At 37.6% G+C, this 17,216-nt stretch overlaps 1 protein-coding gene across 3 annotated transcripts in view; it reads right to left on the reverse strand.

The window, feature by feature from the left end:
• bltp3b (bridge-like lipid transfer protein family member 3B) overlaps positions 1 to 16,568 on the reverse strand; it is a 37,946-nt gene extending 21,378 nt beyond the window's left edge. For all 3 annotated transcript variants that reach the window (XM_073814744.1, XM_073814743.1, XM_073814742.1), the window contains exons 1-3: positions 16,352 to 16,568; positions 4,773 to 4,935; positions 226 to 264 (exon numbers count right to left, since the gene is read on the reverse strand). In XM_073814744.1, the coding sequence (XP_073670845.1) occupies positions 226 to 264; positions 4,773 to 4,935; positions 16,352 to 16,395 (246 nt within the window). In that variant the 5' untranslated portion in view covers positions 16,396 to 16,568. The remainder of the gene's footprint in view (positions 1 to 225; positions 265 to 4,772; positions 4,936 to 16,351) is intronic.
• Between the last annotated feature and the right edge of the window lie 648 nt (positions 16,569 to 17,216).

Consider the following 17,216-nt stretch of genomic DNA (forward strand, 5'->3'; position numbering starts at 1 on the left):
TGATGCGATTTTTCATTCCTTTTGATTCCCAGGATTAATCTCCTTTGATCATCAGCCCTTTTTAAACAATCAGCCAATGTCTAATAGCAGAAGGAATGCTTTTATTTGCCGATACCGATTATAGGCAATATGCTTGTGCATCCCTTGTTATTACCCTTGTGTGCGAAATGTGCTTTATAAGTAAATTTCATAAACTAACATGTTTTTATGCTTTCCAATGCTTACCAGAGTGATTGGATGTGCCTTCAGTTTGGTCCATGGGATCTGAAACACAAACAGGAAGGGCTCATTATAGTTGTGCGTACGTCCTACGGCATAACCGCGACTGCGTAGGATACGCGTCAGTTTTCATATACACTTCTGCGCAGTTGTTTGCTGTTCAAAATTTGGAGAGGTGCACGTCAGGCTACGCAGAAGCTACGAATAACCTACGACATAGCTATGGCATAGACCTTAAAGGCGTTCTAAGCGAATCTGCGAGACGTTAGTTTTTGTTGACGATTGAATTGTTTTCAAACAGACGGAGCGTAGTTAACTCCTCCCCCTCCCCCTCCCTTCCGTGCTTTCATGAACGTGCCCAACCCCCACCCCCAAATCCTTCTTGTCGTTTATTGGCTGGAACACTTGTTATGGTTTCTGTTTGTAGGTTTGGCCACTGTGTTGTTATTGCCGTTTGTGAAGCCTGTGCTGTCTACAGAGATTGCGTTTTTTTACAGTTTGATCAGCGGACAGGCAGCAAGCAGATAGTGAGGAGATGTTTGCTGTATGTAACAAAAAATGTTTTATGGTCTAAAACGCGTCAATTCGCTTAGAGCACCTTTAAGCAGAACTATAAATTGGGCTTTAGTTTACTGTGTTACTTTTAGCAGAGACAAGAAATGATAAAGAAAGTCTGGAGTAAAGACTGTGTATACAGGAAGGTATCGTATATGTCTAAGGGGTAGTTTCACGGACAGGGCTTATCCTAGTCACAGACTAAAATGCATGTTTGAGCTGCCTCAATTTAAAACAAAATCTTGACATATCTTAAAGGGGACATATTATGAAAATCTGACTTTTCCATTTTTAAGTGCTATAATTGGGTCGCCACCGCCAGGGTTTCTATCAACCTAGAAAATGTGAAAAAGATCAACCCAGTAACTTACTTTTGGTAAACCATTCTCTGCAAGCATGTGAAAAAATAGGTCATTGAAATGTGGCTCCCCTTGTGATGTCAGAAGGGGATAATACCGCCCATTAATCTGCACTATCAAACCATGGCCCTACCATTGAGTGCAGAGATCAGCTCATTTGCATTTAAAATGACACACCCAAAAAAAATGTTTTGCTCACACATACAAAGTGGCAATTTCAAGTACTATAATAAATAATCTATATGGTATTTTGAGTTTAAACTTCACATATGTACTCTGGAGACACCAAAGATTTATTTTACATCTCAAAGAAGTCTTGTGAAATGGCCCCTTTAACATATATCAGTGATGTTGTTTTTTTCTTGAGATGCACACCTGTCATGCTTTTTGTAAGGCTTGCTTGTAAAAAAAAAAAAATACTTATGTATTAGTATAACTAAGGCCTAGTCCTGGATTAATCTAAACCCAATCCGTGAAACTGCCCCTAAATGTCTAATGTGAATTCTGGGTGAGTTTTCGAAGTCAAATTTCTCCCCAAAAATAAGCAAAATTTCACAAACTTCCCCTTAGGGATATCTGGGAACTTACTCAGTTGGAAAAAGTTTGTTATTTATTAAGATAATACTGAAAATATGGTTTATTAAAAACGAATAATGTGTGTGAGTGTGTGTAGCGTTCAGAGACACCTGGAGTACAGCCAGATGAAAAATACTTTGTTCATAAAAAGAGTAAGACAGGGACAACACACACACCTGAAGAACAGAATACAGAAGACATTCATTTAATTCATTTCCTCTCCATTTAAACATGGCCATGTGGGGAAAATAAAAGTAGAGACTATGCAGTGCTTGTGTATTAGTTTGGCTACATTTTTGAAGATGTCTACGCAAATATATGACCCTGTCTGTAAAATCCAGGCCAAAGTGACATAACCTACTGATGAGATTAGAAGGAAGGAAAGAGAAAAGAAAGGGAGAGTTTCAAAGTCCTTGACATTGTTTTCCCACTGCTCACGGATTTGAAAGCTGGATCTTCTAGTAAAGTTCATCACACTCTATCCTTGACCCCTTTACGTGTCTCAATCAATGCAGCTATCATGTTTAATCGATAAACACAATGACTTCCATTGAGGATTCATTGGACAGTTATGTGGAAAGGAATGGAGGCCGGCCAATAATGACTGGGGATAAAGGCACCTGACTAATAAAAATGTGATAAAAACTACCAGAATGAAGGATGGGATGTCTACCGAGGCCAGAAAGAGTAAGATCAGAAAAAAACATATTATCTCCAGATACATTGTGTTCCTGTAGAAGATTGTTCCCGTATCAAATGCAGCATTTATAAATGTCAGGCATGACTCAAAGCAGCCACGTTTTCTGACTGTCCAGTCAGTTTCAAAAAATACTGCCAAAATAACATTGTGTCATCTACTTTCTATGGTAAGTGTGGTCAGCATGTGGTCACAAATTCCCTTTCATAAAGTCTTGCTTACCCATTTTTCACTAAACCAGTTGCTTTAAGACATCTTAGTAAAATCTACACTTTTAAAGGAATAGTTCAGCCAAAAACTAAAATTCTGTAATTTTTCCACACCCTCATGTTGTTCTAAACCTTTATGAGTTTCTTTATTTTGCTGAACGCAAAAAAAATATTTGGCCCTGTTTACACATGGTATTAAAATATTTTTTGGTCAATCGGATCAACATAAATACAGGTGGACAACCATAAATACAGGTGTAAACGGTTTTGAGCTCATCCACTTTCGACCACATTCAGAGGTAGTAGAAAAACGCATTTGACCGGATTGCTTTTGTGGTGTAGATGCTCGTGTGTTCAAGCAGACACAAAAGACCGGCTCCTCTCTCTTTCCGCCTATTGAACTAATGTGTGATGTACCAATGCTACTTTCTAATTCGCACTCTTTAAAGGAGCGGTGAATCAAATACTCAATTTTAACTTGATAATTTGTTATATAAGAGGTCATCATACTTAAATGAACATCCTGCAAGTTTCAGAACTGAAAACGTCCGTGCTACTGAAATATACCAGTTTTTGGCACCAAGCCAGTAAAACAAGCCAGTGTGGAATTCGGAAATCTATGACGTCAAAGTAGAATTGAAGCACCTCGGTGTCTCAACAAGTAAATATGTCTTTAAAGATTGACAAATGTAACCAAAATTACTTTTAAATACATTTTTTCTGAGAGACTTTTATTTTGACGCAGTGATCTGTTATGATAGACTAACCATGGAAACGCATTTTTGGTTGTGGAAGAACCACGTGGGAACAACACAGAAGCTAAATACTTTAATTCGGAGGCTTGGAACATAACATTAAATGCGTGGAAAAAGTTTGCTTTTGAAGAAGTTCCAGCTCGTGTGGGGAGTGTTTGTTAACTTTGTGTACACGGATTTATTTGTAAAGAAGTCGATGCTGGATTTGCAGAGAGACTGTGATTAAAAGCACCACTTATATTGGATCTGACAACAATGACAGCATTATACACAGTAAGACATTTTACTTTATTTAAAGGCGGAGTCCATGATGTTTGAAAGCCAGTGTTGATATTTGAAATCGCCTAAACAAACACGCCCCTACCCCAATAGAATCTGGACCTTCTGTTGATAGACCCGCCCCACACATACGCAACCCGGCATTTGATTTGATTTGATTGGCTATAAGTGTGTTTTGGTAGTCGGCCCGTCTCCTTTCCAAACCGTTTTTCAAACATCGTGGACTCCGCCTTTAAGTTACTGCATTTCACTATTGCTTTGTTAGAAGAGATTGTCCGCCGCAGTTTAGATTCTGATGCCCGTTTACTGTGTTGTATACGGTAATTTTGGCGAGTTACGTTTGAAAGGTCAAACACTCAACAAAGCTTATTTTTTTTCATATAACTGTGGTATTTAACATTACGTGAATGTAAAAGCAACCTCACAAGCACAATCGAAATATACAAAGTTATTGATAAGGATTTATTAGCCGCAGTTTCGATTCTGATGCGCGCTTACTGTGTTGTATACGGTAATTTAGTCACGTCGAGTTTTGTTTCTACTTTAATATACGTATTGTCATTTATGTGTATCATATTTAGCACCCAGAATCTTTTGTGGCTCAAACATATTTGTGTTCAGCTGCTATTTTTATCACATTAATGTTTTTAAAACATTTGTCCACATGTAATGACGGGGAATGAAGCCGTCCAATCATGGCAGTGGGTGTTTACGTCCAGGTCTTCAATGCGGCCCGCCCCTTCAAACTAACCATTTCTCCAGAGAGCCACTAATCCATGTTACAAAATAGCCTATTACTTATTGTTTTTGATGTTTTTGAATGTAAAAACCACGCGGACATCATAAGTAGACATCAGGCAGCAGTAAAAACAATAAAATCGACAAATTCACCGCCCCTTTAATGTTCAAAATTTACTGCTTTTGAAAGTCAATTCTTTAAAGTAAACACTATGACTTTGGCTTTTTTAACAGTCAGCTAGTGTGCACACTCGGATGCTGCCTAACTGTGCCAACCTAGAGAGCCGTGCTGAATTATCTTGGCACCACATCCTGTAATCATGATGTCAGGGGAGCTCAAATTGATGATGACGGAGCAGATGAATCATGCATGGGCGTCTCTTACCCGGATGGTGGCCTTATTACAGAAGACTTTATTAATGGCGAGCCAGGTGGGCAGATCCAACATGTTTTGCAGAACCTCTTCATCCAGCTCCAGGTTGGTGAGTTGGCCCTCCCCTTTAAGAGTACTCAGATTAATCTTATCGGGGGAGAGGTTCTTAGCAAACCTAGAGAAGAGAGAGATGGAGGGAAAAATCAATGACATCAGCATGGAAAAAGGTAAAACGTTTGCCAAAGATGTTTCACTTGACTGTAATAAGCTTTGCAACTAAGCAGGCCGGTGAGCTGTCATGGTTTTGTCACCCACCATTTGTTCCATGCGGTATATGCGTGCCTGGACGTTTCCATATGACCGTTTTTGGAAAAAGCATTTCATATGTCCCTAGCGGCAAGTACAATCTAGGGTGAATACACTTTAAAAATCCAATTCCATATTTGTTTCGGTAAATTGAACAGCCAGAGTGTGTGTCAAAGCACCTTGACACAGACCAAACAGCAAAGCACAAGCTCCATGACCGTGACCTCCAGTTTTTGAGCTGCTGGTCCATGATGGTTCATTTAGTTAATGTTTAAAAGTGTTATCATAAGGGCAATGCACTCACCGCAGAGGCCAATAACTAACTGTCCGTTCGATATCATTTCCTTCTGCCGTTTAAGCTTGGCTGGTTAATTACTAGTCTGGATGCAAAGAAGCTAAGCCAAGATGAATGCTGATACATGTAGGTCAGAATCGGCCGAAATGATGTTTGTGTCACCTTTTAAACGCAATAACATGCACAATTGCAGTTTAAAGTGCACCTATTTCATTGCTAAAAATTAGGGCTGTCAAAAGATTAATCGCGATTAATCGCATCCAAAATTAAAGTTTGTGTTTACATAACATATGTGTGTGTACTGTGTATAATTATTATTTATATATAAAAACACACCCAATCATGTATATATTTAAGAAAAAATTGTTATATTTATATATAAAATATTTATATTTATATATAATATAAATTATAGAAATGTATATACAGTATTTAAATGCAAATATTTCTTAAATATATACATGAATGTGTGTGTATTTATATATACATAATATTTATACACAGTACACACACATATGCTATGTAAACACAAACTTTTATGTTGGATGCGATTAATCGCGATTAATCTTTTGACAGCTATTATTTTGTGTATTCGGTATTATCCAATGTTGGTTTATGGTTAAAAAACGAATTTTTCTCCACATACCATACATTTGTGTAGCTCCAGATTTCACTGTATTCCTGGAACGCACGGATTTAAAAAGCGCCGTCTCCCTGATTGGCCAGCTAATCTGTACGTTGTGATTGACGTCAGCAGGAAATGTGACGCTCCTTACCATGTTTGAAAGATTCGCTCACAATGCAATGCTAACAGGAGTTAACTAACAGGCTGTGAGTCCGAAGCGGGAGGAATTATGATAATGTCGGTCTTTACTACATCACCAATCCCAGGAAGTTAACTGTTGCCTACAATCCGTGTGTTTGTTGTAGTCCAAGAAAAGAGATTTACGTTGGAGAAAATAACTCTTGTCATCATTTACTCTGGGGTACCTTTTGCATATCGTTAACATGTACTAATACACACATACACACCAAAGGAAAAAAAACCATGGATCGGACAATAGTTGCTCTTTAACATTTGGGAATAATTCTCCCTGACACAATTTAAGCTAATCACTGCACTAAAAATGACTATCCTCTTGATAGATGCCGTTAACTGTGTTATTAGGTCCCAGACTAGGTGTAAACGGCATTTGAGAGAACACTCCTGGTTAGCTGGTTAATCCAATTCCATAATTAACTCCCTTAAACAGAATTATATAAGAAGCTCTATATTAAGACCTATAGGTAGATGTAGTAGACTATACATTGCCAAACCAGATTTCCTAACCACTACAATAAACCTCTCCCACAAAGGGCAACAGATGCTTGAGAGCTGTACAGAGGCAAACAATGGCCTGGAAACCTAGAAACAATCACTGTACTTTAGTTCAGTGGGTAAAGATGAAAGAGATAATGAAGGGTAACAGCTTTTGTGCTTCTACAGATTAAATAATGAGGAAAACGTCTAAAGGTCGGACTGCCAATGTAATGCATAACACCACGCCTCAAGCTGGCACAATATCACACGGCAACAAGTTACAAAGCTGCTCCACTAAAATTTTGTTAATCTGATGCTCGTTCCCCAATATTATTTCTTTGGTAGCCCCTCCTAGTGCAATCTTATTGATTCAAATATCTGCTCTTCATGACATCGGTGTTTTCACTTCCCCTGCCTTTGGCCTGATGTAAGCTGTATAAGGGAACAGATGGACGTATTCAAATAGATGATAAATTATCCTAATTTTTATTTTCTTTGAGAGAGCCACACCTCTGGTGTAAATCATTATTAAAACGCAAATGTTGTAAGAAGCCTGCATGGGCTTGTTCATCACCCAACTTGTGAAAGAATACAAAATATGACACAGGGAGTGTGAAAACATGCAAATTTGCTTAGATGTGCCAGTAAACTTGTCAAAGACTGGCCTTCACATCTCGTAGTCGTGCTCTGAGAATGGTTAAATATTCATTCAGATACAGCCTACCTTCAGTGTCTGATATCAGATATCAGTCCCCAGAATGATCCATCACTAAAGTGAAGAGATCAGTCAGGTGCCAAGTGACATCAGAAGGTTCAATGGTGAACACACAATGCATCACACTCATTCATTGGCTAAAAATGTGAAGTTTTTTTATCTTACAATTTCTCAATGTAAGTGAAAATTTTAAGTTGAAAATGTTTAAATATTTTAAGTTATACCAAGTCTGTTAAATTTTTCACCTTCAATTTTTAACTTAAAGAAGTTTAAGTTAAAAAAAATTCAATTATTTTGATAAAATCATAGTCAAGATATTTCCCCCCCAAAAAATTCTAACACGAATACTCTGTAAGTTTGAAAACATGCAATTATTTATTAAATTAATTATGTTTATTAAGTAAGTGTTGCAATAGGCTACACTTGTCAAAGCAGTGGGGCCTTCAAAGTGCCTTAGAAACACATCGGTCCAAATATCCCTTGTGGGGCTGCACAATATTAAAGAAAAATGTGACGACATACATTCACTGTAAAAATTCACATTTAGATAATTGGCAACGCCTAAAAATTTGATGGGTTTTTTTTCAACAAAAATTTAAGTTGAAAATGTTGAAATATTTTATGTTCTACCAATTCCTTAAATTTTTTCTCACCTTCAACTTTTAACTTTAAGTATGAAATTTAAGTAAAAAAATTATTTTGGTAAGAATTATAGTTGCGTTTTTCCACCCCAAATTTTTTTCTTACGCAATTACTCTGTGACTATGAAAGCATGCAATTATTTAACTTTTTTATGATGTAAGTGTTTCAATAGGCTACACTTGTCAAAGCAATGGTGCCTTCATAGTGCCTTAGAAATACATTGGTCATGCAGCACGTAATTTACATTTTAATCGCAGAATAATTGTTTCACCTCGATTATCTGGTTTTATAATTGTTTGACATCAGATGGTTCAATGGTGAACACACAATGCACACTCATTTGTCGTCTTTGTCTTCTGTGCACTTAGAGGACTTTGATGAAACATTTCCATGGGCTTTAACGGATTTTCCTCCCAAATAAAAAACCTATTTCTGAATGGCATGAGGCCGGGAATATGCAGATTTGAAGTAAAAGTATTTAATGAACGTATTATATGTGACGAGAGCATCCGGTTAATGTCACGATTTCATTTTTAACTCTTTCACCGCCATTGACGAGATATCTCGTCAATTAAGAGAAAACGCTTCCCCACCAATGACGAGATTTTCCATCTTTCCGCAATACCGCTATTATCCACCAGTTTAACTTTTTAAACCCGGAAGTATTGCATTATGGCAAGCGGCTGCATGTCCGTGTCTGTTTTAAAGATCGCTCTGAGTGGGATCTCTATGAAAAGTCCGTCACAAAAATGAAATTATCTCTGCTTTTTGCTCAAAATGTGGTGTTTTTGCAGAAACCTACCCATATTCAAAAGCTGATTACAAAAGAACCACTGAAGGTAGGATGAAACGGTTTTTTTGTTTGAAAGCAGAGGGTCTGTTTTTTCATTTGGTATATTGTATGTTTATATATTTAAAGAAGAACATTTTCTGGAAGACATTAAACTTTGGTGAAAATCATGAAAAACGCTGGAGCTGGCTGACAACTTTTTTGAAAAACGCTGGCGATGAAAGAGTTAACGGAGGTGGCGTTTAGCGGCTTTTGCACTTAAAGGGATACTTCACCGATTTAGCATTCAGCTTTGTATCTGTAGAAACCCGGCAGTATTAATGAATGACCATGTTTCCCTCCATCATTTCCCCCTGAGAGGAGAGATATCTGCATTTTGGTTCTGCAAAAAGTCCTCCGATGATGCAAAAATCGTCATATTACATCATCGGAGGACTTTTTTGCAGAACCAAAATGCAGATATCTCTCCTCTCAGGGGAAAATGAGGGAGGGAAACATGGTCATTCAGTAATACTGCCGGGTTTCTACAGATACAAAGCTGAATGCTAAATCGGTGAAGTATCCCTTTAAGCTCTTCAAATATCCATTGTAGGGTTGCACAATATTAAAGAAAAATGTGACGTCATTGCTACATTCACTGTAAAAAGTGAAATTTAGATAAACATAAAAAATTACTTCAGTTGGCAACGCCAAAAAATTGAAAAATGCAAAAAATTTTGAAATATTGTAGGTTCTACCAAGTCTTTACATTTTTTAAGAAATTTAAGTAAAAAAAAATCACGATTATTTTAGTACAAATCATAGTCTAGATGTAAAATGTAGCTCTTCAAATATCCCTTGTAGGGATGCACAATATTAAGTAAAAATGTAATGAAAATTTTTTTGTTTAAATGTTAAAATGTTTAAACGTCTTAGGTTCTACCAAGTCTTTTACATTTTTTCACCTTTATTTTTTAACTTAAAGAAATAATGTCAAAGATACTAAATAATTTTTTTCACCTACCTTAAATTTTTTACTTAAAGTAAGAAATTTAAGTAAAAAAAAATCATTATTTTGGAAAAAAATTTAGCCGTGTATTCCCCCCACATTTTTTTCTCACATAATTACTCTATGACTTTGAAAACATTTATTTATTTAACTTTTTTATTGAGTAAGTGTTGCAATAGGCTACACTTGTCAAAGCAGTGGTGAACGTAATTTACATTTTAATCATACGATAATTGTTATACCTCGATTATCTTGCAATTAATTGCACAGCCATAGTTATTGCAAACCATTGGGATATTTCACTGATTTCAATATATCTTGCACCACTAATGCCTTGCGGAGCATGTAGGTTGCAGCAAACAGCTTGTTTGAATGCAGATTTTATCTTCAGTTAAATACCACATTAGTGATCGGCTCTTTCCATTCACTGCGTACATTTCAAAAAGTGGCATCTCGTGAATGAGTTGCTTGAAGGAAATCATGTCCAATTTATATGCCATACTAATCTAATGCTTCACGTACACCAAGGACACAGTAAGGAGGGCACAGAAATGCCCAAACACAGCAGTTATTCACACAGTTTTAGACGGGCCCTTGAAAGCCCTCTGTAAAAGTCACAAAGAGACACATAGAAACAAACACAGCCTGGCATCTAGTCAATAGCTTGGGACAACAACACACAGTTGTGGAGTTTCTCAACACAAGTCTCATTATTATAGCAGTACTGAGAGCTCCATGCAGTCAGCATGAATATCCACTGCCTGTCAGCACAAGGTTTTAAACAAGTCTCGATCAATAAAGGAGCATTCAACAAAACCAAATCTGAAATGATCAAGCGGCCGATGGGAGTCTTTTAAGAAAACAGCTGAGGAAGGACGGCAGTCTCGGCGTCATCAGCACTTTTCAAAAAACAGCAGGAAACATCATTGAGGGCTTTTCTCCTGACAGAAGATGTTATTGCTCTTATTTAATCTACAAATATAATTCTGCCCACGCCATATTGCATATAACCTCTCTGATGCCTTTTAACAGAGACCTACTGGGCATGTGCCCAATAAAACATTTAATTATTTAACTCCTTTGAGGACTTGAAGTAATGTATCCATCTGTAAAGAAGAGCAAACCCTTGAGATAATAGCTGAATATCGTGAATAGTGTATTAGCAATGCATTCTAAAGCTATTCCTACATTCTTAAAAATAAAGGTACAAAAGTTTTAAAAAGGTCCTAATATGTATCATTCTGGTATCGCCCTAGTAACAACTTCTTGTAAACCATGATTTTGTATATTATTTGACTATTTTGTAATGCTTTTAAAAAATTCAGATAAAAGGCGAAGTCGACAACAAGCCTTCTGCAGTATACGATTTATGGGTGCGGACAGGTGAGATCAGCCAATTTTCTATTGGCTGATTGTTTTTAGGTCAAAGCAATAAGGGAAAATCCTATGAGATGCACATGGTTTCACTTCATTTCATGCAAAAGTTTGTTCAAAGTTTGACCTTAAAATCTGGAACAAAGTCCTGGTTCTATTTTGAGTCAAAGTATCAGTAAGGAAACAGACCTTAATATATCGAAAGAAAGATGCTACATTATGCTTATCTCGCAAAACAGCTCATTAAAAATAAAAACAGTTACGGTAAAGGAAATTTTCTACATTGCTTTTAGCTGTTTTCTTTCCTGTTTATATATATTTCCTATTGAAACAGGAAGTCTGTGCATACTTTCATACACCAAACGTGTCATTACACTGCAGACAAGAACCATTATTTGTATTTGGCCGACGCTTTTATCCAAAGTGACTTTGCAAAAGTACACATTTCATCAGTATATGTGCTCCCTGTCAGATAAAAATGGTCAAAAAATGATCCCAAGCTGTCACTGGGCCTTTAAAACGGTCCTAATATGTTCCATTTGGGTACAGATTTGTATACATTTGGTGCCATTATACACTTTTGAGGTACTATTATGAACTCTTTAGGTGCAAATATGTACTTTTCGAGAGGGTAGCGCCCCAGTGACAGCCATTTTTGACCATTTTTTCCCGACAGTGTGGGGTTCGAACCGATAGCATTTTGGGCTGCTAATGTTCAATGTTCTAGGGATGGGGATGAGTACTCAAGTTCTTGAACATGGAGTTGACAATCAATCATAAAACGATGATCAAGTGGGTTTATTTATTTAATTTTGTGGTTATTGCGGCATTTGGAGGGCTGACTGGTTAGTGTTACGAGCGCATGTGGTTCATAGTAAAGACTGGGGGCGTGTTTGATGTCGTGTTGTCATATGACATCAATTCCATGATTCAAAAGCGAAAAAACACAATGTTATGGGACATACAAACCAAAGCAAATTCTATAATTTGTGCGAGTAGATTAAGTCAATGCAAAGACACGAACAGACACAAACTCAAACGGAGCGATGCGAATTGGGCAGTACTTTTTTAGCAAAAAACACACAATTTCACCTCAAACGCATCTTTGTGGGAAGTTGAAAATATTCAACTCTAGCGAAAAATTCACATGACATGAAATTAACCCTTAACTGGCGCAGACCTTTTTGAGTGTGGGGGGGTGAAAAGGTGACGTACACTTTCAAATTAATATAACTCCTTTTTTTGGACTAGAGGCCTAATTTTGGTCTTGTTTTAAAGACACTTCAACATTTTTTACGGAAGTGTCTGGAGGTGAAAATATAATTTATATAATCAGTTTACATTTATTTGTAATAAATAAAAAATGCAATACAAGTTAGTTAACGGGTAAAATCCCATGAGTAAGGAGCGAGGAACGCGATGGTTCACGTTTGTTGTGTAGTGTACCCAGCATTATGGTTATGATGTGCATCCATACTGGAGCTAAACTTTATGTTCAGTACATAAATTAATTTAAGTCTTGCGTTTTGTGCAGATTAGGGATGGGCACGAGTACTCGATTGCTCGAGTACTCGAACGTGGCATCAATGATCGATCACGAAAACGATGATCATGTGGGATTATTTATTTATTGTTGATATGGCGGCATTTGGATGTCTGGTTAGCGTTACAAGCACATGTGGTAGTAAAGACTGGGTCTGGAGATGGGTGACCGTGCCGCAGCAACCAGCCGATCCGCGCAATGCGTGGCAGCCCGCCGATCCCGTGAAGCCGGCCACAACTCACATCACTGAGGCACTATGGTTTAAAAGGATGCCGTGATTTTCGGAAATACAGTCAGTCAGGTGCAAAATGTACAGCGCCGTCAAAAGTTCAATGGGTTATCATCTCATATTTAAACATCAAATGTCAAGAGATACCAGAGAGCCATACGAGCATTAACATTACATCTTGACTGAGGTAAGGGGACGACACGACACAGCTACAGTAATTGCTAAAATGATAGCAAAACACTTAAAGCTGCTTAATGTTATGAAGCTTGTGCTTTGACTGGATGTGTTTAAAAGCGCGCTGTTTATTATGCACATCCACAAAGGGAGTTAAACTTTCTGTACATAACTTAGTTGAAAACTTAGTTGAAGTCTTGCATTTTATGCAGATAGATGCACATTGTACATTAATGTTGTATAAAGGCTTAATATTATGTAGAGTGCGTCATATAGAAAGCGCTTTGATTTGTGTTTATTGACGCTTTGGTTTCACTTCATCACGCATTCATTTCCTGTTAGAGGTTTCTGTTAAAAACATTTAATTCGTTAAAAATCTAGAATGTTTTCATTGTCCTGTCATAGTTTCTTCGAAATTAAGTTTTATTTGAGTGTTTTTAATAAAAATATTTTCATTTTCACCATGACATGTACGCCCCGCCCCTTTGATTGCCCCGCCCCCAGTTAATCGAGTACTCGTTCTTCAGACCTATGGATTAATCGAAATGAAAAAATGACATAAATGCACATCCCTAGTGCAGTTAGATGCACGTTGCATAATATATTTTTATGTTGTATCAAAGCTGATTAATATCACATACAGTGTGTCATATAGTAGTTTGGTGTGTTTAATAACCCTTTAGTTTCACTTCACGCAGCTATTTCTGTATTAAAAAACATTGAATTAATTAATAATCTAGTATGTGTTCATTTTTGTCGTAGTTTTTTCAACATACATTTTTTTAAAGTGTTTTTAATAAAAATATTTTCCCCGCCCACAATTATTTGAGTGCTTGTTTTTCAGACCTATTGATTACTTGAAAAAGTGACACAAACGCACATCCCTATAATAAATAAACTACAGGATAAGTCTTGGTAGCTGGTTGCAAGTGATATTGTTGGAGTGTCATCTCAGAGAGATCTGATTTGATAAAAATGCGTGCAGTGCATGATGAGTCAATATTTTATTCATTTTCCCACAGAAATACCTAGAAGTATCAAGATGGTTTGCTGAAAATAATAGATTTAAAGCCACAAAAATTTAATTTTATGCAAAGAAATATTCATAAACATGCTTTTGTGTTTCATTCATTTACTAAATGAATTGATAGGTAAATGTCACAAAGTAAATGTCATAAACATTAAGGGGCAGTTTCCTGGCAGACAGGGTTATTAATCCATGACTAGGACTTGGTTATATTAGGACATTTAAGTCAGTTTTACAATCATACCTTACCAAAAACAATGGAACTGATATATGTCAGTGCAAGATGTTTTTTAATGAAGCCAGCTCAAACATGCATTTTAGTCTGGGACTAAGATGAGCCCGGTTTGGGAAAGATAAGTTTCCAACCTGCTGGCCAACCCCAATATTAAAGATTAAACTATGGCTGAAATGGTTAATGTGGCTTTTTCTTACTGGTGTTTATGCTGTGTCTGACTAATTTCCACCTACAGGAGTAATTACAGTCGCAATGACTACCTCCTGAGATTAGGCAATCACTAAAAAAAGAGAAAGAGAGGCAATGTGATTCCCCTAAAATGGGGGCCACAAAAAACTGGAAATACAAGCCAAGCAAGTTTCATTTCTCTGACAACTGCCTACAGCTTCAATCACAGCTCCAGAGGGCATCCAAGTTGGATGCATGATTAAGATTTAAACATTATCACAGACACTGCAAACACTAAGTGTCTGATAAGCTATAACTACAATGAGGCTATACACAGTTTGTAAAAACTGTTATTGCAAGAGAAGCAGGAACTTGATTTTGTGTAGGTCAAAGTCTGAGCAAGTAAATAAATTCAGCACACCATAAACTACAAGTCAAGGTCCACAGACTATGACATCTATTTTTCAGAGGCCTGGGGCGTCATGGTTTCTCAAGAAATCCAGAATGCTGCCGAACCTGACAGGTCCACTTATACAAGTCTCGTATAAAAGTTAAAGTCCCGCCTCAAGGTCTACGCTATACGTCACTCTTTACCTAATCAAACTGACTGGTCAACATCATGGACCCAAGCTATTGTTTAAAGGAGTAGTCCACTTTAAAGATGGGGTCCATTGACTTTTTATAGTAGGAAAAAAAATACTATGGTAAGTCAATGGGCCCCATCTATAAAGTGGACTACTCCTTTAACAAACATACAAGAATGAGGAACTTTGTGGCACAAGACATCACCAAACGTCCTCATTGTCATTTCGAATGAACAGGTGTACTATTTCATCTGGACTCACTCCACTGAGAGAATAAATAATGCAGGGAGGTCGGCTTTAAGAACTGCCACAACAATGGCTCACAACAGTGAAACCATTTGGCACAATGTGCACCCGCCGACAATTGTGAAACCGTGTTTTTTGTTGAACCAAGCCCTCATGCCACAATCCACCTAAACTTGGTATAAGTTTCCACAACAAGCTGAGCAGATCTGACCAGTTACAGACTTGTGGGGGAATAAACAAAGGTGATCTGTTTAATACGCATCCAAAGTGCCACCACATATGAGCAATGAGTATAGTAGGCCGGGAGTCACCATAGATGGGGAAACATTTTGAGATCAGTGGTCTTAAAACCTTTTGCATTCATTTCTATGCAAAAAAAAACCTCTGTATTCAAGCTACGGTATAAATATCAGTATGGGGTCAAACCCATGACGTTTGCCTTGCTAATGCAATGGTATACAAATTAACTTATAGGAACACAATGCAAGCAAATAAACATCTTGGTATTGGTGGTGTTAGTGCAGTTGGGTGTTATAAGGATAGATGTTTGATGATCAAGCTGATTCTCCCTATGACTAGAAATGGGGTCAAGCTGTCATGGCAATAAACCGGCATCAACATTATGTGAATCCACTAAAGATCTAATCTACATGTACAGAATAATAAATGCGTTCAAGAGAGACCATACAGACATTTATAAGATGATTTCTTCGATAAGACATGCTGGTTAAATTACGATAAAACAGACCAAAGCAGACAGACTTGTTAAGCAAGAGACACGAATGACACCCGATTAATGTTTTGATATCAGATTTGCACTTCTCTGGCAAGCTGTCAAACAGCCCCGGTCGTGTTCATCTGACTGTGTCATCCACCACAGCCACATCAGCACGTCTGAACCCAAGCTCAACCCACGGAAAGCTTACGTTAAGCCCGTATCGAGACGCACGTTAATCCCATGAAGGTGTCACTGACCTGGAGAGATGTTTCAGTATCTGTTTCTTGATCAATCCAGCCATGGTCTCATCCACTCTCAATCACTTATCAGAGGACGGGGGTTGGATTACGGACGCGATACATTGTATGTTTTCTCCGGTTAACCGGAGCGTTTTCTTTTCAGAGATGTTAAATCATAATGTACGAATATAAACACGACTCGCAGAGGCGTAGGACGCTACCGCTTCACCGTCGGGTCCATATTGAATGCGCAGTGACGCGTCGGCAGGCAACACGCATGCGCGGTAGCCCTGGCGAAAACGAGGCTCGCCTAACTTGCTCTGGACCAATAGGAATGCGTTTTGGAGGATGCGTCAGAGATTCCTCGTTCGACCTCATTCGGCGCTGCAAAAACCGACAAAGTACCGCGAGAGCGAGTCGTAGAAGTCTAATTTCGATTCGCTCTCGCGGTACTTTGACGTCATCCGCCTGTCGGTTCCTGCAGCGCCGCATGAAGTCAAACACACCTATTTAATGTTTTTCAAAGGTTTTCGTATTTGTAGTATGATTAGTTTTTATCAGGCCAATAATAGAGCAAGCGACAAGTTAATTAAATTGAAAAAAAAAAATGCTTTAAAAAAAATAATTTATTTAGGGGCGTTGGTTGTGTCACGTAGATGGTGCGTGTGTGTTTCCAATGGAAACATAATAAACACTGATCTAAGTACTGCTGCAATTGTATAAATCTATTATTTTTGGTGGTAAATATTATTTGTATAAATAAAAATGCGCAAGTAGTGAGCATGACAAAATAAAACAGAATTTATAACAAACTGTCAAAAGCCAGTTGTGTTTCTTTTTAAAACCCAAGCAGATCTGATTTCCTGGATATTATTAAAGATAA

This window comes from Paramisgurnus dabryanus, chromosome 1 (genome assembly GCF_030506205.2).
Source record: "Paramisgurnus dabryanus chromosome 1, PD_genome_1.1, whole genome shotgun sequence".
NCBI lineage: Eukaryota > Metazoa > Chordata > Actinopteri > Cypriniformes > Cobitidae > Paramisgurnus > Paramisgurnus dabryanus.